Source organism: Neolamprologus brichardi, chromosome 12 (genome assembly GCF_056152115.1).
Source record: "Neolamprologus brichardi isolate AB-2024 chromosome 12, ASM5615211v1, whole genome shotgun sequence".
In the NCBI taxonomy this organism is placed as follows: Eukaryota; Metazoa; Chordata; class Actinopteri; order Cichliformes; family Cichlidae; genus Neolamprologus; species Neolamprologus brichardi.
This window is the reverse complement of record NC_142115.1, coordinates 28,988,835-29,015,473: the sequence shown is the minus strand read 5'-3', so window position 1 is coordinate 29,015,473 and position 26,639 is coordinate 28,988,835. Positions and strand designations below refer to the sequence as shown.

Below are 26,639 nucleotides of genomic sequence, written 5' to 3'. Positions count from 1 at the left end.
TCGGTGCGGTGATGATGGTGTCCCCGTTTATGTAGCAGCAGGAAGAGGATGTTTGCTTCCATTGAAAGAATAATATCACCTGCTTGTACATATTTGTAACGTAGTGAACTGCTGTAGAGTTTTTCTGCGGACCCGGTGAAGATTTAGACAGCTCACTCCCTCTCCCGGAGGCGGCCCGAAAACATGTCCCTGTTCCAGTCGGCACTAGATTTCTTAGCCGGGCCCGGCTCCTCCGGAGCGGCCAGTCGGGACCAAAATGATTTCGTCGGACAAGTCGTTGAACTCGGTGACATGAAGCTGAGAATCAGGAGGGTGATCGCGGAAGGTGAGATACGTGCGCATCACAACAAGAAATTTTGGTCACGTCTTCAGCGGCTAGTCATGCTAGTTAGCTGAATTTGCTAACATGTTAGCATTTGTGAAATACCTCTACTGGAGTAAGTGATAATATAGTTAGCAAGTGCAGGACAGCGAGTCGCCGAGCAAACGCCAGGTGATAATTTGGTTTCGACTGTATCTAACAAGCGCTAAATCGATTTCCAGAATTAGGTACTTCAAGGAAACGAATAGACATTTCAAAGTTAAATTTGACGTGTCTGCTTTGTGTTACCGCTTTACACCTCACTGAAGGCTGTGTGCGTGCAGGCAGAGCTGCGCTTTACGTGTCCACCTTTACCGTCTGTCTTTCTTGGAAACACGGCACTCTTTGCTTCATGAGAAAGACTTGATAAAAGTGTGAGTCAGGCCTGCCGGGCCCCGAAGATATGAGTGATGACGGTGTTGTTGCTTACCAAACAAATTGATTATCTGTAACAGGGCAGGCTGGAAACTCTTTACAAGTTTCAGTCGAAACAGAGCACTTGAAAAATTCTGCTGGATTGTTTCTTGTGACGTCAACAAGAGTGGCATTCCTGTGCCAGCACTGGTGCCTGCTTATTGAATTCTTTTTGTTAAGTATAAAAATATTGTCCCACGTTTGTGGTTAGGGCTGCAGTAGAAACAAGTGAATACCACAGATGCCATAAGGAGAAACCTACTGGTAGGTTTGTGACAGCAAGGAAGGGTCTTGCTGCCTGGATTACTGCTTTTTGAGCGTGTAATAAACGTTTAATATATCAGAGTAGACCAATTATGTACCAATTTGGACTGATAGTTTAGCATTACAAAGCACTTAATTTGGTAATTGTCAACAGTTTAGTGTGATCTGATTAGTCGATTAGTTTGGGTTTTTATTTCACAAACTAAATATTGTCTTCCGAGGCAAAAAGGAAAACGCTGATCTGGTGTTCCTGATTTTTCGAGGTATCACTGATTATTTGTTTTTGCTGTGTCAGCAAGTGGTATATTCTGCTTTTTGAGAGCAGGTGAGAAGAGAACATGGCATACCCTGTCAGGTTACATAACATGATCTACTCCAACATTGCACACAAACAATCAAATAATATATTTAGATCCATGATTACTGATGTGATCTCCACCTGGTGTCTTGCAGAAAAGTGCTTAGAATTTTGGCTGATTATAGCTTCAATCTCCCAACTCTATAACTAGAACCTCCAGTTGGAAAGCCAGCATATCATTTCTTCCATAGCAATTTCCCAGACATCCAAAAACCCTTAAATCTACCTAGGGCATCTTTTTATCTATATTGAATACACTTTTATATTCTTAAAAGTGTTTTGGAACACATCTCTATATATCTGTTTTAAAAACCTACTCTTTGACCTACTCTAGTAGACTGGTCATGGTATATTATTTTATTTTGTATGATGCCCCCTGAAAGCTGCTATGAATTTAGAAACTGTGGAAAGCAGTTCTCTCTGAGGGTTAAGGGTGGGCTTCAAATAAACATGCTCCACTTTTCCTTTAATTATCTGTTTGTTTTTTTTTGTCTTGCCTCCTGTATGGTGTGCACCAGCAAACATGACTATGTTGGCAAATAAGATGGCATTTACTATTGTCTACGGCTGATTTCTACGTGTTTTGTCACATCGATTTAAAGTTGACTGAATATGCAAAGCTAGTGTGATATAAGACTTTAGTTAAGTCGTGTTTTTTTTTTGTTGTTGTTGTTGTTGTTGTTTTTTAATAGAGAACATGCAAAATTCACATAACCAGGAGTCCTCTAGCTGTGAGGCATCATTGCTAACCACTGTACTACTGTTCTTCAGATATACTATCAACTTTCTCTCTTTGTTAGTATTGTGATTTCACTTCCCGGTCCACAATAGTTTGATTCAAACAGGTTAAAGGAAACGCACAAGACCTTCCAAATCAAAGCAAATGGAGTGGAGATCATTTTACACTAAAACGCTGCCTGTTTCAAACTCCCATCATGCAATTTCAAAGGTGTCTTTGTTGGGACCTTTTGCTGAGACAAAAACAATGGATTGCTGTAACCAGATGGTTCTGTTTTTTTTGTTTTTGTCTACTACACCAGTTATAGTCCTACAATTGTATAACCCAGGCAAACATATTGTTTAAGAGTGAGATTGAATAAATTAGTGTTTGATAAAGAAGGATTTAAGGTATTTTTAAATACCTTTCTGTATTTTTTTCTTAGACTCGTTTGGAAATTGGAGCAGAGAAAATGGAGCTTCTTAGCTTTCAGTCTCTTACCTTCCGTTTTACAAAATAGTGGAAGACATTTAATCTCCGCAGGGAGGTTATCAAAATGAGTCGCATAACACAACATAACCTGTAAGGAACAACACGCTTTGTTGCGGTTTGATAGTCAACTGGAATGTTTTTTGTGTGAGTTGAGAGTTGAAGCACAGGCAAATAAATAAATAAATGTAGGCAGGCACGAGGTCGTTGGTGAGAGTCCCAGAAAAAGAGGTTTTATGAGAACTGGGGAAGTGACCACCATACGCACATGGGCTTATGCAAAGCAACCTGTTAAAGATTAGATGGCTGGTAGTTGATTTACTCATGTCTGTGGTAATCTTGGCATTTCCTTGTTTGGCTTGGTAAGTAGAAGTATTTGAGACACACACAGCCAGACTGAAGTTTCTCCTTTTCTAGTCACAGTGACCTGGGGAAAAGAAAATCAAAATAATGCAAAAACCGCCCCCCAAAACATTGTTCCATGACTGCATCTGCTGTTTAGACAGTTAGCTTTTATTAATCCCAGATTGATAATGTTATGTCAGTTTAAGGGACTGGCTTTAAGCAGCACAGAAGTTTTTCGTGAAATACATTATGATGAGACTGGTGTTGTTCCCTATGACAGTAGTGTCTACAGAGCGGTATACTACGAAGGAAGTTCAACACAGTCAGGCTTTCTTAGTGTTAGCTGGCTCAACCAAACCTAAAGCCATAGCTGGAGATAACGGGTCTCACAACAGTGGTTATCAACTTTCTCTTTTAAGCATGCTTTCTATTTCAGGCTCTGTGTGTGCTCACTTAAAAAGGAGTGTTTTCATAGGTCACAACTCCTCCACACAGGCAGAGATCCTATCAGATAAAATAGTAATCTAAAAAGAACAGCAATAGACGAACAGTAAATATATAAGATAAAATAAGATAAACCTTTATTAGTCCCACACATGGGAAACTTTAAATTGCAACACTCTTGAAAATAAGACAAGAAAGTATTGCTACTGAAAATCATTAATCTGGTGACTTTGCCGATTGTTTCTAACATGAAAGGTGCTCTTTAGAGCTCTGATAGTTTAAATTTGATACTTTTAAACATTAAATTAGGTTATTTGACAAAATCAATTTGTCAGCACATCAGAATAAAATACATTTTCTTGATTGAATAAGTATTCTTGGTCTGTTTTCTGTTTTATAATTGCTGCATTTCTAGCAGTGTAAAAGAGAGTTAGCAACAGATTAGAATCAAGGATAACAAGGTTTAAACATTTCCTGCATCACCAAATGAATACATGTTCCACTGAGAATGCAGGTGTCCAGTTTGCATTGCTTTAACTTTACAGCTGGGCTTCATTTGTGATCTTACTAAGGTGCAGCTTAACAAGCTGCAGAAATGACACATATTCCCATAGGAGAAAATCTATATTACAGTTGAAACTGCTGTAAATAAAAGAATAAGTAAAAACTAGGCAGCCAGATAACTTTAGACCAAAACTCTGAATGTAACATGTGCCACTTTTGTAACACAGAAAACTCATAGCTGTTAATGTTTTATTAATTGTAATTTATAAAACAGCCCTCTACTGTGTAAATATGGAGAGCGATTATTATAGAAAAATGGATTTGACAACATTATAAGCAGTCAAGGTTTTAGCTGCATCTTCAATGAACAGGATACCCAGTAGGGCTTACAGTCAGTATTGCATGAAATCAAGTGGTGCATGCTGTAATGGTTCTATTCCCAAGTTAAAAAGGAAAACAAGCGCTTGAACACAGCATTAATACAAAAAATAATAATACATTTAAATATTAAACATGTCATCCCATGTGGTTTATTAATTAATTGTCAAGTGATTTTGTCATTTTAATTTCAGAATAATTTAAACATAGACGTTTGATAATAATCCAGGACACCAACTAGACAGTATTACAATATATCCTGGTCAGTATCACAAAATTCTTTCAGTATCCTGAACATTTGAGAATCGTCAACCCACTAACACACTAAATCATAAAAAACTGTAAATTAAATCCTCATCTTCTTTTTTTTTTTTCTTTTTAAGGTGGATTTGCTTTTGTATATGAAGCCCAGGACATGAGCAGTGGTAAAGACTACGCCCTCAAGGTAAGATAAGGTGTACTGACCCACACCCTCAACGTTAAAAATGTTCCACTGTTACGTTTTGGCTGTGTTGCTCATCACTGAGCATGTATTTGTTAATGTGCGTGTCATTGTGTGCACTGTATTACCCAATGCATCAAATCAGGCACATTTGCTCTCCTTACATTGGTTTTTACATTCTTCAGCACCTGCTTTTAATATGCAAAACAGACAAAGTACTACAGGTTATTAGTACATTCACTTGTCAGCAGTGGAATGTATTATTGTCTGCATTACACTGCTGAATCAAAACATGCAATTGGACGCGTCCCTTAACAGAAAGATTTTCCCTTTTTATCTATACAGCTGTACTAATGAGACAGTAACTGAAAAAATGTAGGCTTAGCAATGTGGACGGCCGCTTACCAGGTAGTTTGTTGTTCATATGCAATATGCAATTATTATTTATATTAAAGTCATTTTGTACAGAATGATGAAGCTCTAAACAATTATGTTTGCACCGTTTCCTACTTACTCAATTCTGTTCATGCTGTATCATATATATATATTTATTAGCTTCTCATTTAAGTATAAAAACCTTAAATGCTGAACAATTAAAGTGTCCTTTGAGTGTATTTATCAGATAACCACATAAATTATCTTTAAAGTAATTGTAATTTTACTATTATTATTATTTATTTTGTTTGAAGCTAATGCTTTATAAGCAGTATGCTAGTTCAGTCCTGTTAGGCATGTATTATGTTGATCACAGAACAAAGCAATGGTTTGTATGCATTTTTTTTCCAGAGACTGCTGTCTAATGAAGAAGAGAAGAACAAAGAAATCATACAAGAAGTCTGCTTCATGGTATCCTTTAATTATTAAGAATAGAATAGAATAGAATAATCCTTTAATTGTCCCACAAGGGGAAATTTGGTTGTAACAGCAGCCAAAAAGACACATACAAACAAACAGTACACAGGACACGGAACAGAAATGTACACAATTTTTACATATTTACATCAAGGACAGTGGTTACTATATACAGAGAGTACTGTACAGTTATTAAATAAAATAAAAATAACTACCGATAAGAGGCAAAGCAGGTTAATGAGTAAAAAGTGTTTCTGTAAAGAGTTGTTTTTTTTAGTTTTTAGTTTTTTTTACTTCACACCAAATGTTAATATGTAGCTGACACTGAACACCCATAGATCATCTGCCATAGCTCTCTGAGTAGTTTGCTTTTTGGACACCTGCTGCAATCTAAAACTGCTGATAGCTTAAACAAAGTAGGCTGACATGCGACAGGTGAAAACCAGCAGCTTCTGCCAATAGAAACTGGTTATGATTGTGATTTATGAAACGGCAAATTTAAGGCGAGGCTTGTCACAGCAGCAGTGTTTATTCTGTATGTTCCTTCACCTGCTGGCTCTATAGAAAAAGCTGTCCGGTCATCCAAATACGGTTCAGTTCTGCTCTGCAGCCTCCATCAGTAAAGAGGAGTCGGACACGGGGCAGGCTGAGTTTCTGATCCTCACTGAGCTGTGTAAAGGTAAAAACACACACAGTTTTGTTTCTTTAGTGCTGAATCAGTTCTTACTCATTCATGAAATGCGCATGCAGTAATTCAGGGGTGCTGGAACTGTTTCTGAGTAACTCCCACTGAAAGGCAATCATGATGAAAGTTTCCTGTCTGTAGCCTTTGTTTCCTGCTCTGCTTCCTTTTTGTGTAGTTACAGCAGACAAGGTTTTTTCATTCAGCAGTTTTTCAGCTTTCTGGGCAAATACTTTACTGCTTACCACAATAAGTATGTTAACAGAAATAAATCATTTGTAGGATGTGTGCAAAGCACTTTTTCTTTAATTTTGTAATTTTATTACTAAATACAAGACTTTTATCTACAGTTTCGCATTCTTTTGTCTTTTTGTACCTCTTTCACCTCAGGTCAGCTGGTGGACTTTATTAAGAGGGTAGAGCAGAAGGCTCCTCTATCATGTGACACTGTGCTAAAAATCTTCTACCAGGCGTGCCGCGCTGTTCAGCATATGCACAAACAGAAGCCTCCCGTGATACACAGAGACCTCAAGGTTTGTCTGCCTCTGGTATTTAAAGGATGACTGATGTGTCAGAGGGGAGAATAAAGAAAAATGCACAGTATACAGTGCAGTTATTTAGTTGGTGCTTTTACTTATGACCACATTTTCATCATATCATGTGCTGCCGCCCTTGTTCTGTCTCAGAAGTCTTACTTATGGCAATTAAATGAAATGCTAACTCACTGCTTGGTTGATGTGTTGCAGATTGAGAACCTCTTGATTAGTAACCAGGGCACCATCAAGCTGTGTGACTTTGGCAGCGCCACCACAGTGTCACATTATCCAGACTACAGCTGGTCAGCACAGAAGAGGTCAATGGTGGAGGATGAGGTACCCAAGCATGCAGACAGTTCTTGGTGATCTTAACAGTGACCTGCTTATACACAGTGTTGGGAAGGTTACTTTTAAAATGTGTTCCATTACAGATTACAGAATACATGCCCCAAAATGTATTCTGTAACGTATTCCGTTACGTTACTCAATGAGAGTAATGTATTCTAAATACTTTGAATTACTTAATATATTATCATGCTTTTTACAACTACATGAATGTACTATTGCTGTGTGATTTATTGCTATTACCGAAGGTCCGTGGCTCCGAACTGTAGTAAAGGGACCTCTGACTAATACGGCGGGTTCCATGTCGGGCTCGAAGCCGAAAAATAGCTTTACTTTGCTTGCGAGAGACAGAGAGAGGCGTTGAAAGACTGCTCCAACAAAACTTATTGTTTTCGGAGGAAAACACAAACACAGCATACAGTCGAGTCTTAATAGCTTACTTACAACTGGGCTCGTCAGGCACTCTTCTTGGCTGCAGTGGTTATTATTATATTTACATGCTTCCAGCTCTCTCACCCAGGAGGCACAGCGTCGCCCTGTAACCATGGCAACCGTAACGCTGCCGCCTGGAACAACAGAACATAGCTGTCAAACAAACCCAAACAATCCTGACCTGCGACAATATGAAACAGGAAAGTGCCGCAGTGTAATCCATTTATTTCAACAAAGTAACTGTATTCTAAATACCACCTTTTTAAACGGTAACTGTAACGGAATACAGTTACTCATATTTTGTATTTTAAATACGTAACGGCGGTACATGTATTCCGTTACTCCCCAACACTGCTTATACAGTACATGCGTTGTTAAGCTGTATTGGGTATTATATGAGATGATATTTTCTGAGTTTCATTAATATTGAAGTCTGTCTAAGATTTTGAACATATAGATGGATTAATATATGAATTCTAAAGTTATTGGATTCAAGTCACTTATTATAAAGCAGATTTAAAACAACAGGAGGAGGAGCCACCTCTCATTTCCTGAAATTTTGTTTCCATGGAGCCAGATTTTCTTTTAATTTTTTTTAAGTGATCTTTAGCAGTAGTTCTCTACAATAGTTCTCCAGGCTTTCTGAAGGTCTGTCTTTGGGCATTGGCTCCTTTCAGTCGGAAATACATTTTTAAGAAATGAGGGAAGCTCAAAATATTTGCACAGTACTGTAAATAAGGAAAGGAATCAAAAGTATCCTTAAAGTTTAAAATAAAAAAAAAACATGACAGAAAAAGCAAAATGCTATTAAAGATCCTCAGAGTGAACTAAAAGCAAGAGATAAGCAGCGAATGAAAACAGTAAATAGTAATTTCATCACTGATCACAAGATTGTGTTGATATCCTTGAATATGTGATTAGAGATTAAAGGTTGAAATCTGCTTCACAGGTAGACATTTTATATCGTTTTAATATTTTAAAGAAAACATAAAAGGAAAACTGCAGCCACTTTGATTTCATTTTGTTTCCTTTAGTTGCTTTGTAAAAAGTAGGATGATTAATTGAGAAGACAAAAATACACATACCAAGACAGAGTGGGTCAGTGGCAGTATTGATATGGTGTTGAGCATAAACCAGAAACCTTTAATTGGATTAACAGCCAGAGGTCCAGGAAGCCCTAAACAATCATGTAAATTATATTTGTACCATAACCACACAGCTGCCCACTTACACACTGGAGCTTTGCCACAGATGAACTTCGAATGCAGAACACCAGACGTCTTGGCTTGTAAATCTAATAGACTTCTTGTTTACCAGGCACATGTTGCACATAATAGAATAGAATAGAATAGCCCTTTATTGTCGTTGTACATCTACAACGAAATTATGGAGATGTGAGTAATGTACTCATCTTGTGCACTTCTTGTACAGAGCACATGGCTTTTTCAGTTCTGTCTAATCGGGAGAAAGAATTTTACAAAGATTTACAAACATATGACTTAAGCTTGATATTTGCTTTCATGTCAATTCATTTTAAAAAATGTTTTTCTGTAGATAACAAGGAACACCACTCCTGCGTACCGAACGCCAGAGATGATCGATCTCTACTCCAACTTTCCCATCAATGAGAAGCAAGACATCTGGGTCAGTCATTTTCAGACATTAGTGTAAAGCTCCATTTATAATTTAGACACAACTGACTTTCTCTTCTTCTGCCTTTGTTTTGATTGTCTTTTGATGCATGTTTTTGTTTTTTTGCTGTAAACAAAGGAGTTTGATTATTGTACTGATCATGTGTCGTCTCACATGCAGGCTCTGGGATGCATCCTCTACCTGTTGTGTTTTAAACAGCATCCATTTGAGGATGGAGCCAAGCTACAAATTGTCAATGGAAAGTACTCCATGCCTCAGAACGACGTGAAATACACTGTGTATCACGACCTCATACGTATGTACTGCCCGTCAGGCACCCAGTCCATTTATTAATCGATACCAGCTAAATGCCTACAAGATAAATCTGATGCCTTAAGCCACATTATACCTTTACCAGACTGCCAGATGTTTAGCATTGCACTTGTAACAATAGCATTCATGTAGAAATGTCATGCAATTCAATGCAGTACAAAAATGCATTAGTGATTTAAAAACTTTTAACAATGTTAGTTTGGTTAAACAGTTTACAGTTTAAAGTAAAAGTCTGAATCTTTTTCTTTGTTCACCTTGATTTCTGTGTATGTGATTGTTGACCAATCGGTTATTAATTAATTTTAATCAGCTTTCTGCCATTTTTATTAATATTTTTACAATTGTGTTGTCCACAAACACCAGTTATGCTATCATAAATTTTTATTTGTATCTTTTTTTATAATCATACTAACTTCAACCCACATTCTACACATTCTCCTCCTCTTCAGGTTCCATGTTGAAGGTGAACCCAGAGGAGCGTCTGTCTATTACAGAGTTGGTCAACCAGCTCCAGGAGATAGCAGCAGCACGCAACGTCAACCCCAAGTCCCCCATTACTGAGGTAAGTGCGTGTTCTACCCTCGTCATTGATGTAAGATGTGATAATACGGAAAAAAACACTGCACATTTACAGTAGTTATGGTAAGGCTTGCATGTCTAATCCTTTAATACGTGTAAAGTAGCTCTTGAATCTTCATCTTGAGTTCATCAGACAAGTTGGTAGCAGTTAAAACGTTTCTGCTCCAGGTATCGTGTGACAGCTTTCACAAGTATTTTAGAGTAAACAACGTGATTGGTTAAGGGCACTGAGTCTCATCCTCAGTGTGTGCCAGCCTGTGAAGAGGCTATTGACAGGCCAACCACACGGCTTCTTCCTCTGTGTGTGTATGTGTAAACGTGCACATGTACACACACAACTTGAACACTCTCAAATTGCTGATGCGGTTACATTTGCTAAGCCTCACATACACCACACACAGACGCACAAACACACAAGCACAAAGGAGTCTGTATTCTCTTTCCCAGCGGCCTCTCTTGGCAGCTGGTAAGGTCTTAATGGGCCAAAAAAGAGGGAGAGAGACACACAGAGGTGAAGACTGAGAGAACTGAAATTTAAAGCAAACATGAAGTGATACCGACAGTTCAGTGGTAACACTGTGTTTTCATTGGCATGGTCAGTGTTATGGCAGAAAACAGCTTTTTTGTCACCTACACCGCGGTAGCTAATTGAGCACAATCAGATTTAAGATTTAATCAGGGTTTTGGAATAGAAATCGTTTTACGCTGCATGATGGCTGACCATATTCAACCTATCAGCCCCAACTCATTATGATTCTTACCGCAAATCCTTAAAAATCCAGGTACTTATCACTAAATCCTCGGTCATTGTTGTGATTGACATAAAGCTGCTTTCAGTTTCAACATTTGCCAGGTTTACACTGATTTCATTGCATTTTCCTTGTTTTGTGCTGAGTTGGTCAGTGTCAGTATCCTGAACTAAATTTATATTAAAGTACCGTTTAATCATTAGGTAATTAGCAAATCAAGGCAGATAGACTTTTTTTTACATTTCTACAAATTTCTCACTAAACTGAATCCTGATAAGGCTGGTAAGCGTGTGCAGAGTGAAGGCAGATTTGGCGATTGCTGATCTGATTAGGGTTAAGAAGGGGTTTCCCTGCTGGATGTAAGGAGATTATAATCCTCGGACTTCTACTCCTCCTCTTCTTCCTCTCCCTGCTGCAGTTCAGCACAGACATATGGAGAGGCTGAGAGGAGGGAAAGGAGAAAACTTGTGAGGGAAGTGAGACACTGAGAGGGAAATAAGCAAGACAGTTATGCAGAGGCAATCATCTGACACAGCCTGTTTTTAATTTGTTGTAATTTATCGACTTTTTGGAGTTACAGATTTCTGTTTTATTTTATTTTTTTCATTCAGGGACCTGACGTGTGCTTAACACATTTTTTTTTTTCCCTCCTCCTTTGTTTAAGGCACTCTGACTGATAATTTTCTATCAAGTTCTATTTTTATTTTATATATTTAAAAATTGTATATTTTTGGATTTTCTTTTCTTTTTTTGGATATTTTCGATGATGTTTTTCTTTCCCGGGGTGGTTTAGCCATTGTGGGTTTTTTTTTAAACACAGACAGTCTAGGTCACAGAACATCTTTCATCATAACTTTTTTAAATATTGTTGACCCGCTCGTTGGCTCGTTGCAATGTTAAGTACGTACTACTGTTGGCGTCCAGTGTATGATGGATATGAATGTTTGCAGCTGCTGGAGCAGAACGGAGGTTTTGGCAACAATGGAGCACAGCCATCAATGCAGATCCACAACAGCCATAACAATGCAGGTAAATTGTTTTTTACATTTATTTTCTTGTTGTTGTTGTTGTATGACAGGGTTTTGGGTCAGTGTTTGTTAGTTTGTGTTTTTATTGTGTTTATTTGTTTCAGGTGTTAACACTAAAGTATAGGAGACTAATACTGAAGTTCTTGAAAACACTATTATCGATATTTTTATATTATTGATATTTCATTCTTTCCTAAATGGAAATGTCACAACATCTTTATTTGCACATTTCATATTCATGATCTGTATAACCAGCTGTGCAGTGTATTTTAGTAGAGTTGCATTATGTTTCGAGAAACTGCCTACTACTCATTTACTTAAAGTTGAGTTCTGTACCACATAATGCAAATCAGTAATGACCTACATACGTCAACATCTAGGAAATCCTCTAAACTACCTGTTGCTGATTTTAACACAAACACAGATTAAGCACCTGCGTGGTTTCTTTAAGTCCTTTTTTTAAAATTAGTTTAAAAAAACAACTCTGGCTGGATTGTTTTTCAGATAGACGTTCACAGGCAAGCCAGTTTATTGGTTTCTGTTTGAAATCCCTGCACAAACAGCCCTAGCACAAATGTACTCAGGTCTTTGCCTGATTGTAGAAGGCTGAGAGAAAGAGAGAGCACCTGTCAGTCGCTGTTTGGTAGAACACCAGTCAAATGTCTGTATCGGTGAGAAAATGCGTGACTCCTTTTGTTGAAAAATGCCCCTGTGGGCAGGTACCATTAGAAACTGCCAAATCCACATCTTTCCTATAAAGTTTACCGTTGAGCTGTGATTGAACATGACATTTAATTTCTCAACCGTATCCCTGAAAGTCACGCAATAAATACGGTAAGCTGGTATGTTAGTCACCATCCAGCTGTTTACACATTTAATACACATGCCAGGTCTTGCATATACAAAGTCCTGTGAGATCAGTAAAGGTTTCCTCTTTGTCTGAGTGAGGACCCAGTATGATGTACTGTCAGGAAACCAGCTATTTTTAATGGTAGAACAAATCCTCTTATTTGTTACAATATCTGTTCAGGTTCCTGGCATGATGAGTCAGACAGTCACTATAAATGCTTCTCAACAATACCACCTAATAACCAAATATTTTTTTCAATCTGTAACACACTAATTTTGATGTATCATTAGCTGTAACCTGCTAAGAGCCTCTTGTGTAGTATAATTAACAATGTTTATATCACGGCTGATAGTGGTGTGCTCAGATTTCAAGGGGTTTTTTTTTGGTTTTGTTTGTATGTGAATCTGTTGCAAAAAATAATTTGATTCAAATACACCTTAGGAAAAAAATAAACATTACATATAGAGACCAACAATAGAGACCAATGTGACTGTCCCACCATACAATAACGTCTCATTTAAATGAAGTAAATCATGAAGGATATAAAAATAACTAATTTATATGTTGGTTTTTTTGTGGGGGTTTTTTGGAAAAAGATTTAGATTATTTATAGCATAAGCTCTAAGTGCTCGTTGGGAAAATTATATTTGTGTCTGTCTGTTTATCTCAGTGAGCATAATAGGCTTATTTTTCACATAAATATCCACACAGACTTGTAGGCACACAGACACACACACAGACCTGCAAGCTGTCTCCTGTCCACTCACTAAGAGGATTTCTGCACTGCCTGTCAACCATCTGTCGAAAGGCAGAATATGTTTGCTCTTTCCTGTGAGGAGTGGCTCCAACTGCCTGTTGTTGCACCTCGGCATCAGGCAGCTGCATTGCAGCTAAAATAAACTGATTTTATCTGAAATATTTAGTGGTAAAACACTTCCTTTTGAGACCTTTTGATGAAGCCCAGAATGTAATTAAGTATTTATATGTGCATGATCATTTGTCACAAGTGTCACACCTCAGCTAATAGGTGCTGGGTGTGCTTTCACCAGCCAAACCGATTGTAAGTGCTTAATCTCAGGCATTGCCTCTAAAGTCATTATATTTACCATGTTCTTCTTTTCCTCACCATTTCTTATAGGTGTATATGACCCCGATCAGTCTGGCAGTGGCCTGTTTGATATCTTGAAGGGAGGAACAGAACGCTTCCTGACAAACATAAAGGATACTTCCTCCAAGGTCATCCAGTCAGTAGCTAGGTAAGAAGCCTCTCGTTATCAGGAGTATTATTGTTACATTTATTTATTTTGCACTTTTAGTCATATGTCTTTCAGTTAATCTTCATCATTATATATGTATTTTTCATTTTGGGAGTTAACATATATTTCAGTTAAACTTTTCACATTTGACATTGGTTATTATAACTTAAAATAGTTCCACTACGGTATTTACTTTGGCACTGACAAATTTGAATTTCCCGTAATGAAAGTATGCACTTTTGGCCCTATAACAAATTTTTAATTCAGACATCCAGCAAATGGCAACCATTTTTAAGCAATACTGTTTCTCAGTCATGTCATCATCTGTTATCATGTTTCATCATAGTTGCAAAGGCCTAATGTGAAAGCAGTTGTCTGCGTATGTCTCATTCTCACTCATACCCTGATCCCAGATTTACCTTTAAAAGGAACATTTTGTTGTCTGCTGGTCAAAAATGTGGTTCTACACTCAGATTTCATGTGTAAGGTCCCAGGAAATCACACACCTTAGTTCATCTGTCCTCCTTTTATTGACCATTGCTATACAAGCAAGTCAGTGGATTTTCTGGGCTGCTACACTTGGCTGCACTGGCCAGTGAAAATGGTAATGATTGCTGAAGGTATAGAAAGATTAAACAGCAAAGTGTTCCTTTCATAGTCCCATTATCCGCATCTTTAAAAATTTGCCGTCTCATTTGGTTTTGTCATTGACTTTTTTTGATGATTTTGTTTTGTTTTTTTTGTTTTGTTTTTGTTTGTTTTTTCTTCCTCTCTGTCTCAAACCCTCATGGTCCCACTATGTGTCCATCTCCTAGCAACCCAAGGTAAATATGGGTCAGCGGAATGCGTCAGTCCATGCGTTACTCTGTGTTCTGTAGTGTGTGCTTGATTTAGTAGGAAAGAAATGTTGCACATCTTCTGTTGCTCAGTGCCCACCATCCTAGCTTTCTGATCCTAACATCACGCATTCAGTAATTCAACTGAGTGAATGCAGAGCATGATGTGAATGGACAAATTCCCATACATATTGGTGAAATAACTGGAAAATTATATCAGCGAATGACACAGTAGGGCAGACTCACTGTCCGTGAGTTTTCCAGGAAACTATTTTCTATTTTATGAGAACTTTGTTTAAAGATAACTAGAATTGGTAGCATAGCAGTGATGGCCTTTGATTAAAAGGGTAAAGTACTCATTAACTTCAAATAAATGGCCTTTAATATAGCAATCATATTTCTTGCTATAAATTTTAAAAAATATGCATTTTTCTTTTCTGTCTGAGGGAAACAACAACCTTTTGATTTTTGCTTGTTATTTTTGTCAAATCAAGTGTGATAGCTCATTTAGTTCAATTGATTTCTTACTTTTAGAGAACCTTTAACTTATAACTCCACTAACATATCCATAAAAAAATTCACATGTTAAAAATAATTAAATTTTTACATATCTGTATAAAACTGATGTCATGGACTTAACATTAAGCAGTAATTAAACAAACAATATAGAGCTTAAATGACTTGTTAAGCCTGAGCCTTCGTCTCTGATTCTTCAAACCATGTGACAACACTTAACTATGGACTTGCTAAGTAACTATGTCTGGAGCTGAAGATAATGAATCCATACAAAAGTAAGCCAAAAGAAGTATCCAGCTTGAATATTTGCTGGAGAACAAATGCAAAGTCACATGACTGCAGGAAGCTGTTGTTTTGTCACTGGAGTTTTGGTGTAGCTTGACTGAGCTGAGCTTTTATGATTTACATGGAGAATCCCATGATGTCCAGTATTACTTTTAATTTAACTTCAGCTCAAAAATCAAAAAGGATATTTAATTTACATTTGACTGTTTTCATCTGTTTGACCTTTTTATTACATTTCTCTTTTCAAACCCGTTTACCCGTTTTATCTGCTATCTGAATCATCACATTTAATTAAGTTGTCATTCAGTTGCATGTTTTGCTTTTGCTTTTCTTTTTTGGCTGTCTTTTTCCTTTTAGGGTTCACTTTAACTCAGAATGTCCATATTGTTTTAATTAAAGTAGCTTCGGCATGGGTTGCAAATGTATAATTGCAATCGCAACTTTATATGTAGGCTGTGGTATACAGGTATGAGTGACTGTTTGACTGAATGTTGGAAGTTTTATTATGGTTCCACTACTTACCTAATATCATTTTCAGTTATATGTCTTAATTTGCATCATCTATTTGTCCTAATACTGATTAATACAGATGAATTTAATCATCATAGATGGGCCAAGCAAAGAAACTGAGCTATGGTTTGTTTGTCTGTCCTAAACTGTGCAGTAGAAATCAGGCTGTGTTCTTTTACCTGTTGTCATTGTTCCAGTATGATTGCATGTGCAGTGAGATCCAATGTAACCTAACTACATAAGTTTACTGCCAGTATTACTTAATACTCACTACTATTTGTAGTAATGAAAGTTGCCGTAATGAATGCTGACAACAAGCATCTGCCAAATGCTTGTGCTATAATAAAGACTCAGCGGAAGGATAAACTGGGGACTGTCTTAATCAATTTTGCATAATTATTGAGGCAATATTCATCACAACTGTTTAAAATTGTGTACTGAATGGCTGCTCTGGCAGAGATTAATATTTTCAGTTGCTAATATTTCAACATCTGAGATTCTAAACCAGAGTTTTTGTCCAGCTTGCATCTGTTGGATTTTCTTTTTTCAGTCTCCCAGACATTAATCACCAGTTTAATTTCCTCTATTTTCTTAAATGTATCTTTTATGCTTCTAACTTGTTTACATACTGCTTTTATAACAGCACTTGTCATTTCTGTTACAGCTATGCCAAAGGGGACCTGGATATTTCTTACATCACCTCCAGAATTGCAGGTAGGTAAAGTGCCCGAACACTTTAGCATTCAGTGACTATTATTTGATTGTCAAGTAATTTAATATTACAGGACAAGCATAGCATCATTGGTTACCCGATTCATACATGCCTGTAATGAACGTGTGCGTGCGTGCGTGTGCGCGTGCAGTCATGTCTTTCCCAGCAGAAGGGGTGGAGTCTGCGATAAAGAACAACATTGAGGATGTCCGTCTGTTCCTCGATTCACGTCATGCTGGCCACTACGCTGTGTACAACCTCTCCAAACGATCATACAGGCCTTCTCGATTCCACAACAGGGTACGCACTTTGTGATACAAGGTTGTGTCGGTGTGGGAAATAACTTAAACCAAGGCTAAATTATAGCTCTGTGTTATACTTTGTTTACTCTCAATGATCACAGGTATAGTAGTGTTTATCTGTGCTTTTGTCATGCATAAGCTTATTATTGCCACAACGGTAGCTATTGTTGAAGCATGTGTCCTTGTTACGTCACTATTTCAGTAATTTGTATTATTTGTGCGCGCGCAGGTTTCAGAGTGTAATTGGCAGCTGCGCCGTGCCCCTAACCTCCGCAGTCTCTACAGCGTATGTAAGAACATGCATCTATGGCTCAAACAGGACCAGAGGAACATCTGTGTGGTACACTGTCTGGTAAGTAAGTCAGTAATTTGCGCCTGCTCTTGTAGAGACGAGTACATGGCGTCAAATTGAATGGAGTGTCACCTGTCATAAATTTAATGTGTACCCTTTCTGTGTGCAGGATGGCAGAGCAGCATCAGCAGTGGCAGTTTGCTCCTTCCTGTGTTTTTGCCGCCTTTTCACCACCGCTGAGGCAGCAGTCTACATGTTCTCAATGAAACGCTGTCCACCAGGCATAGCACCTTCACACAAGAGGTATTGAAAAATATTCAAGTTTAAAATGTGTAGAAAAGAGGACTGGTGTGTGTTGGTCATCCTTAGTAGGTCACGTATCAAATACTACATGATCTCAATTTTGCAGGTATATAGAGTATATGTGTGACATGATGGCAGAGGAGCCCATCATCCCTCACAGCAAGCCCGTAGTTATTCGCTCCATCATCATGACACCAGTGCCACTGTTCAACAAGCAGCGTAATGGGTGCCGGCCATTCTGCGAAGTCTACGTTGGGGACGAGAGGGTGCTCACCACATCACAGGAGTATGACAGGATGCAGTAAGTTTGTTTTTTTTGGTTTGTACAAGGATGGCCTGACAAGTTTCCCTTTATTTTAACAATCTAACATGTATGTTACTGTTTTCCTCTCTCACAATCTCATGTTTCAGGGATTTTAAGATGGAAGATGGGAAAGCGGAGATTCCTCTCAATGTTACCGTTCAAGGAGACGTGCTGGTGGTGATCTATCATGCAAGATCTACGCTGGGAGGACGTCTGCAGGCAAAGGTATAAATACAGACACCCTTGCTTAAAGCCTCAAGGTGGCAACGAATATGAAGAAATGCACTTTTCAGAGCATTTATAATAATAATTGTCTTTCAGATGGCGTCCATGAAAATGTTCCAGATCCAGTTCCACACAGGCTTTGTACCAAGAAATGCAACGACTGTCAAGTTTGCCAAGTACGTATGTTGCCTTGATCCATAACATACTGCTGCAGGTTATATTTTCTTATTATTTATTAACAGCTGAATGTGGTCTTCATTGTTAAACTTTTACAGCTGCACTGCTTGTAACAAGTAATTTAAACTATACTTTCTACATTATTTCTTTTTTTATCTGCTTGTTGTTTTTCAGGTATGATTTGGATGCCTGTGACATCCAGGAGAAGTACCCAGACTTGTTCCAGGTCAACTTGGACATTGAGGTTGAACCCAGGGAGAGGCCCAGCACCAAGACTCCTCCATGGGAGGGCTTTCAAACCAAAGGCCTCAACCCCAAGATCCTTTTCTCCTCTCGTGATGAGCAGCAAGAGATCCTCAGCAAATTTGGTACATGGCTTTACTTTGCCTGAATGTTAGTTTAGTAGTGGAGAAGCGTTGGTAGAAAGTGTTGTCATCTGTTTATTTTATTTGTATATTAGATGTTTTACTTCTTACGTGGCTTTAAGGTGCTTTTAAGTTCTTCTAAGTTTGCTTCTACAGATGAAATAAACTTGGATCCTTTATCACTGCAGGTAAGCCCGAGTTGCCTCGTCAGCCAGGTTCTTCAGCGTTTTATGACTCAGAGTCGGCCCAGCCAGCTCAAACCCCAGACAGCTCCAATGCAACAGAACCAGAGTCTCCGATGAGCAATGATACTAATTCCAGCAACTTTTTCCAGACCCTAGACTGGGAAGGTAATGTACTGTCATATTCTGTTCTGTTAATCTGTAATGTGTAATTCTATTAATCTGTGTAGCATTTTCTTAACAAACCTTTCTCCCTGGAAAATCTCACTGACTAGCTTCCTGTGATTATAGATGTACGTAGCGCTCAGGATGCCTCAGACAGTCAAGAAGGAGGATATATGAATGAACAGGAGGATCTGAGTGATCAGTCAGAAGGAGAGTCCTATTCTTACTCTGCCACCAGTGGAGAGCCAATGTCACGTGACCACAGCGAGCCGCTGTTTGATTCTGACTTTCAGGTGCAGAAAATCTTTGGTTGGCTTGTATTATCTTATCAATAAACTATTACCCCGTTTATCACACTGTTAATTAGTACCAAAATTCTTTATTTCTTGTATCCATGCATTTCTTTATTTTCTTGGTTTCCTTGTCTCCTCTCAGACGGCTTCTCCTGCAACACAGGAGGCTCCTCCTGAAGACACAGCTGACCTCTTGGGGTTGAACTCTGACCCTCAACCTCCAACCATGTCCTCAACTTCGTCCTCTGCTCCACAACACGGAGACCAGGGAGGAATGAAAGGTGCTTCTAGCAACAGCGACCTCCTTAATGACTTATTTGCACCTCCTGCTGGTCAGACTGGAGCAGTGCAGGAAGACTTGTTCTTCAGTGGGCCAGCCAGCGGAGCCACACCAGACCAAAAACGTAAAAGCTGAGGCTTCACACATGCTTACTGCATTATTCTGAGATTTCTTGGGTTGCACTTAATAGATATTTCCTGTCACTTTGCCTGTGTTGCAGCCATGGGGGATCTTTTTGATCCGTTTGGGATGGGGTCGGGTTCTGGTGTTGGCTCCAGCGTTGGTTCATCTCGACAAGCCTCTGGACCAGACCTGTTTGGAGACTTGTTGGGTTCTGATAGTTCAGCAACCAGTGGATTTGGTTCAGCTCACAGTAACGCCACTCCTGCTTCCAACACCAGCCTCTTCAACCTCAGTAAGTACATCAGTTCCTTGACGTCCAGCTATCTTTGAGATGGATTTCATATTCTTTCTTCTGGTAACATTTTGTATTTACAGTGGAAAGAGTCCATTGTTGACACTTAAGATGGTTCTGTTATTACAGATAAGCTTGTAAATGATACCCCTAAAATGACATCATCAGCCAGCCAACCAGACCTGCTGGGTGGGTGGGACAGCTGGGCAAAAGGAACCACTGCTGGCATGAGCACCACTGCCAGTAAACCAAGTTATACCAACACAGGTAGGAGAAACCTTTCTTACAGATCTTTTGGTGACTGAAAAATTTTGAGATTTAAAGCCAAAATCAAAATTGAAACCAGATAAAAGTGTTGACTTGTATATTTTGATCATTTTAGCTTCTGGTATGCCATCCATGTCAAAGGCCAAGTCTCAGACCTTTGATCCTTTTGCTGACTTAGGAAACCTGAGCTCCAACTTGCCAGGTAGGAGCTCAGGTAAGCTGAGGAGTTATTTCCATAAAAGAGGAAGTCTGTCAATCTTATAAGCCTTTACATTTATCTCATCTCCATCTTTTTCCTGTAGGTTCCTCCAGCAGTAATTTTTCTGGGCCATCCTTCGGCACAAAGGGTCCTTCTTCCTCTTCATCCTCTGCTAAGCCTCAAACTCAGCCATGGCAGTCTGCAAGACCCACCTCAGCCCAGAACAAACCTTGGATATCTGGATCTGGCCCCAAAGGGTCTTCAGCTTCTCAGCCTGCAGGAACACAGTCCTCTAAACCCAACTACAACCTTAACTTCTCCAGTGTGATCGGTGGGAGAGAAGAGAGAGGAGTTCGTGGGCCTGGATTTGGTAAGAGAGACATGATTACAATACTAGTTATCTATTTTGAACAAAACAATACCAGTGCTATTACAAAGTTCAATTAAGTTTTTACAATTTAGAAAATTAAAAATGAGTAGAAAACCGATTGATTCAGTTAGTTTGTCCAGAATTTTGTCTTGCACTGTATGTAATTAGCAGTAAGCAGGGGAGACCATCAGCAGCTTAAAACAGAGGCTGGAAACTAAAAAGATGGAATTTGGAATATTTATGTTCATTACTTTGCTGATTTTCTGTTATTATTTTATATTTTCCTGGTCTTCTTATAAAAGGCTTCTCATTGTATGACTGACCCTAATAAATGCCCATAAAATTTCCATATCATAAATGATTTCGTTTTATCTGTGCTGCTGACACTCAGGGCCCAAGCCAAAGGTAAAGGAGGATGATTTCGGGGATCTGCTCTCAACTCAGGGTTTTGCTTCTAAACCTGACAAGAAGGGACCAAGGACCATTGCTGAAATGAGGAGACAGGAGATCACAAAAGACATGGATCCTCTCAAATTACAGGTAGGTAGCAAACTGAACACACATGTGAAGTCACTTTTATTTATATGCCACATTTAAAAACAGAAGTTGTCTCAAAGTGCATTAAGATATAAATAAAGTCTAAAACTCACATAACCATGACTGCAACCATAAGAGTTAAAAGGTAAATGTGCTAAGAACATGGTTACAGTAAAAAGGAAAGCAAAAATTAGAAGTGAATAAATGCATTTACAAAATCATTCAAATATAATAGAATTAAATTATTAAAAAATAAATGAATGCATAAAACTGAAACATGAAACAGTAACCAACTAAATAAGCTTTTAAAACATCAACAAAAACGATAAAGACTTGTCTGAAGGCAGCAAAAAATTGGTAGATCTTTAGAAATGGCTTGAAATTTTCAGCTGTTAAATATGATTTATTATGTCATATTTATGCCATGACATGCCTCTGTCAGTGCGCCCCAGGGTGGCTGTGGCTACAATGTAGCTTGCCTTCACCAGTGTGTGAATGTGTGTGTGAATGGGTGGATGACTGGATATGTAAAGCGCTTTGGGGTCCTTAGGGACTAGTAAAGCGCTATATAAATACAGACCATTTACCATTTACCATGTTTCATCTGTTTTTATTATATCTGCAGACAACAATGAAAGTCACTTTTTAGGCAGTAGTGGTGGGCTAACAGGAGATGATGGGAGGATGAGCTAAGAGACTTGTGGCAGAATATGTGAAGGGCATGTTGGACACTTAAAAACACACAATGTGGAGAAAAATCTAATCCTTGTGAAAAGAGTCACCATTGTCCACAGACACAAAAAGCCAGCCAAGGGTGACGACCAAGAATCTCGGCTTCATAGAAAAAAGAGTTGAGCAATGATAATGTCAAAAACAACCAGATTTTCCAGTGTTTGCAATGTCATCCCATCTATATGCAATATCAGTTTATGAAGTGCAAACAGCAGTGCACTACTTTTCTCCAAATCCTCATGCAACATGCCTGAAAATTGTCCCCTTACTGGTGACTTTTCCATCTTTAGCCTGTGGTAATAATGCGGTGTGTACCGTGAGCAATCAGCTGATTTCTTGGAAACGTGGTAGAGTTGTGTTTTGTTTTTTTGTTTTTTTTATTACAAAATCTGTTTGCATTGTTATTAAAATAGAGTGATTCAAAGAATGGTCAGAATCGGACATCTCTGGGTTAATGAACATTTTGGGCTTGGCCACGTTTTTGCATACTGCGTAACACATGTAGCAGGTGATTTTACTAAACAACAATAAGACTGAGTACAGCTAGGATGCCTTTTGGCAGGTGAAACTCTGCTTTCATCAGCTCATTCATACAGTAGCTTCCAAGTAGTAAAGATTTGTTTTGTTATCACGCTGTAGATCTTGGACTGGATCGAAGGGAAGGAGCGAAACATCCGAGCACTGCTGTCAACTCTACACACAGTGTTGTGGGAGGGTGAAACGCGCTGGAAGCCTGTGGGCATGGCAGACCTGGTGTCACCTGACCAGGTGAAGAAATACTACAGGAAGGCTGTGCTGGTTGTCCATCCTGATAAGGTACAGTATCAAATACTGTGAAAGTGCTTTAAAACTTAAAAAAAAGGTGCAGCTCCTCTGTTTGTGAAACAGGAAATGAGATGAATCTCGAGTATGAGTTTACGGTCTTCTTTCAGTATGAATGCTTTTGTTTTTCTGTTCTTAATTCAGTATTAAACTCCAAACCTTTGAATTCTCTTCAGGCAACGGGCCAGCCTTATGAACAGTATGCAAAGATGATCTTTATGGAACTGAACGACGCCTGGTCAGAGTTTGAGAACCAGGGATCCAAAGCACTCTTCTAAAATCCTGGCCTGGATTCCAGCTAGACCAGACCAGACCGGACCAGGCCGGACTGGATTTGGCCTAACAAAACAGGAGACTGGGCCAGATTGGACAGGACTGAGCCCACATTGGGCCTTAGGGGCAAAAAGCCTCTGAGAGGTGTCCTCTCTTCCATTCCCTCCCCCCTCCTTTACTTTCTTCTGTTTCTTCGATCAAAAAAAAAAAAAAGACCTTTTGCCTCATGTCTGGCTGTAATGAAAGTTTCCTTGCTGGTCTATAAACAGCCAGTTAAATAAACATTGTGATCGGTCTTAAACTCACTGCCTACCTGCATGACTGCCTGAGTGGTGCTGCAAACATCAGGAGGAAGGATTAAACAACAATCACTGAGAAGACAAAGTGGGAACAAAATCAGATAATACAAGGACTTCTAAAATTATCAAGATGACTATCATGATAGTGATATTCAGATAAAACACCCCAACACTAATACATTAGCTGTAGCTGAATAGTTAATTCATTTGTGCTCGACACTTGTGCAAACAACCGGTCCTTAACTGAGTGGCAAACCTAAACTGAGCGTGGCTGTAAAATAGCTAGCATGTCAGCCAACATGAACGTTTGCAGAATGTTGTCCTGAAAAATCAGTTTTTATGTTTAGTTGCCTCAAAAGAGCCAATGCTGCTGCTGAATCATACTTGCTGTAGCAGGGATTGGATTTTTTTTAAAAAGATCCTGCAGTAATGCAGAAGTAGGATTTAAATCTCCCCAGGATTTTTAAACATAAGATCTATTGAAAATGACCTGTATTACCTGTACTGCTGCACCTTCAGGGGTGAAGGCTTCTTTGGGGTTTGTTCTCCAGACAATTGCCTGCTGAACACTACTAGTGCTGCTTGTACCATGCTAATTTATTTTTGCTGCACACACTCCTGAGATTGATGTTAAATCATGCTATAAACTCAAGTGGGCAGTCTGTTGTTTTTGAAGTGCTCTTTTAATCCCTCCCACTCAAGCTACACCATGTAGCTAACTGCATGCTCTCCTACACCAGACCTCTAAACAACTTGAGGTAGTATGTTTGATTTTTTTTTTAAACCAGGGTAGTCCACATGGGCAGCAGCTTTTCTTCTTTTTCTTTTTTTTTTTTTTTGGATGAAGTGCTCTTTTTCTTGTAGCAGAAATGGAGAAGGGATCTCCATCGTAACTGTCATTAAGCCCTCTCTGTCTCTTTAAACTTCGCCCACCTCCAGCATTTAGTTTTGTTTTTTGCAAGAGGAGTAACTGAAGGATCGAAAAAGAGAAAATGGTGATTTAACCTAGTTGCTCTGTGTTTTCTGTTTTCTTGTTTTTTGGGGGTCCATTCTGTGTCTGTATTAATCTGTTTGTTGGTTAATCATCACTTCAGTGTAAATATGAAAGTACTATCCATCAGGTGGTTAAGAGAGCTGTTTTTTTGAGCTTCATGGCTGATTGTGTGAATGGTTGTGTGTGGGTGTGTAGAACATAAAGAAACCTTGTTGGATAAAATGCTTTCTTGTCTGCAATCACATTTTTTTTCTTAATTTAATTCTCAGCCTGTCCCGCACTTTGTTATTATTGTGGGTTCACGACTCTTTCCAACTCATTTTACCTTGTTTTCCCTTTTTTTTTTTTTTTTTTTTTTTTTGTATTTCACATTTTACCTCATGGACCAATCAAATCACCTGTTTTCTTATTTATTACTATGTTTTTGGGGGGAGAGGGAGGGAGGAGGGGTTGGTAACATGTATTCGTGCATATTAATGGCACAAATTGACCTAATATATATAAGTGGAATGTGATGAGTTGAAATGGGAAAGTGGTTATTTGATCACAGTGAGCCTCTTTGTTACTGTCATTCCAAAGTATCAAATATCAATACGAATGTGCTTTTACAAATATATATATATCCTCTCAATTGTTATGTGCTTATCAGTTGTCCATTCATTTGCCTTTTTTTTTTCTCTTAAAACAACTTTTCAAATTTTTGCTTCTGTTTTCCATTTTGAAATTTTGTTACCATTCAAACAAGGGGGCCAGCAAAATGAAAAGAGGTAAAAGTTATTTTGATGCTTGAAGTTTACTTGAGTCTCTCATCCACAATATGACATAACAGTATATAGAGTGTTGATGGCAAAAAAAACAAAAACAAAACTACACATCGCATCGACAGTGTGCTGTACCAAATTACATCCTACTAATATGAATGTAGATTTCATTGCAAAAACAAAAAAATTAAAATCATTTTGACCTGAGGCAAATATTTGGTTGTTTTCTTTCTTTTTTGGTGGGGTAAGCGGAGCCTTCACATTCAGAACCAAATCGTCTTCTAAATTAGGAAAAGCTCATGAGTACCTTTAATTAGGCCTTGGTAGAAATATGCTACTTTAATAATTGTTTGTTTGTTTTGGGGGTTTGCCTTTTCTCAGCGTAGTGGCATTACATTTGGGGCGACCGTGGCTCAGGGGGTTGGGAAGCGTATCTGTAACCGGAAGGTCGCCGGTTCGATCCCCGGGCTCTCTATCCTGGTCTTTGTGTCCTTGGGCAAGACACTTCACCTACCGCCTACTGGTGTTGGCCAGAGGGGCCGATGGCGCGATATGGCAGCCTCGCTTCTGTCAGTCTGCCCCAGGGCAGCTGTAGCTACAACTGTAGCTGCCTCCACCAGTGTGTGAATGTGAGAGTGAATGAATAGTGGCATTGTAAAGCGCTTTGGGTGCCTTGAAAAGCGCTATATAAATCCAATCCATTATTATTATTATTATTATTACTACTGTCTTTGGAATAATAGGTCAAGGATTCAAATCCTGCCCAGGGCATGCATCCAGGATGGAGCTCCAGGAAACACGAGTGAAAGATATTTAATTGAAGCCAGGATTTTATCCTGTTGGAAGAAGCCAACAACAGAAGATAGAAGAAGGGATCCAGGCACGATGGATCCATTGTTTATGCCAGATTTTACATGTTGCAGCAGAAATTGAGATTCAGCAAACCAGGAAGTGTTTTTTCCAATCTTCTGCTATCCAGTTTTGGTGATTGTAGCCTGTTTCCTGTTCTTATTTGAGTTACTGTTGCCATGTTCAAAGAAGTGCAGCTCAGGTTGAAGTAGCTTGCAGACTTCATGCTATTTATTGCAAATATTCTTTCGCATCTTCTGGCCCAAATGCAATTTCTGAACCTTTAGTCCCTCTATTATTTGGCTTTTTTAGCTGCACTCCCAAGGGATTAAAAAAAAAGAGTTTTACTAATAATTTTCTGGAGAAAACAGGCATAAAGTTCT

At 38.7% G+C, this 26,639-nt stretch overlaps 1 protein-coding gene across 2 annotated transcripts; it reads left to right on the top strand.

The window, feature by feature from the left end:
- On the top strand, nt 1-25,614 carry gak (cyclin G associated kinase). 2 transcript variants are annotated; one of them, XM_087849295.1, is made up of 29 exons: nt 1-325; nt 4,659-4,720; nt 5,504-5,563; nt 6,134-6,248; nt 6,642-6,784; nt 6,998-7,123; nt 9,119-9,208; nt 9,377-9,512; nt 9,979-10,091; nt 11,808-11,886; nt 13,874-13,991; nt 16,803-16,852; nt 17,002-17,150; nt 17,382-17,504; nt 17,614-17,747; nt 17,854-18,048; nt 18,159-18,276; nt 18,373-18,452; nt 18,628-18,821; nt 19,007-19,168; nt 19,292-19,458; nt 19,601-19,862; nt 19,959-20,153; nt 20,283-20,420; nt 20,536-20,622; nt 20,723-20,989; nt 21,381-21,529; nt 22,898-23,074; nt 23,257-25,614. In XM_087849295.1, exons 1-29 carry the CDS (start codon nt 184-186, stop codon nt 23,356-23,358), a joined length of 3,933 nt encoding a protein of 1,310 aa, XP_087705421.1. In that variant the 5' UTR covers nt 1-183; the 3' UTR covers nt 23,359-25,614. The 2 variants fall into 2 exon arrangements, with proteins under 2 accessions (XP_087705421.1, XP_087705420.1); XM_087849294.1 differs by having other exon boundaries at nt 20,536-20,634.
- The last annotated feature ends 1,025 nt before the right edge of the window (nt 25,615-26,639 follow it).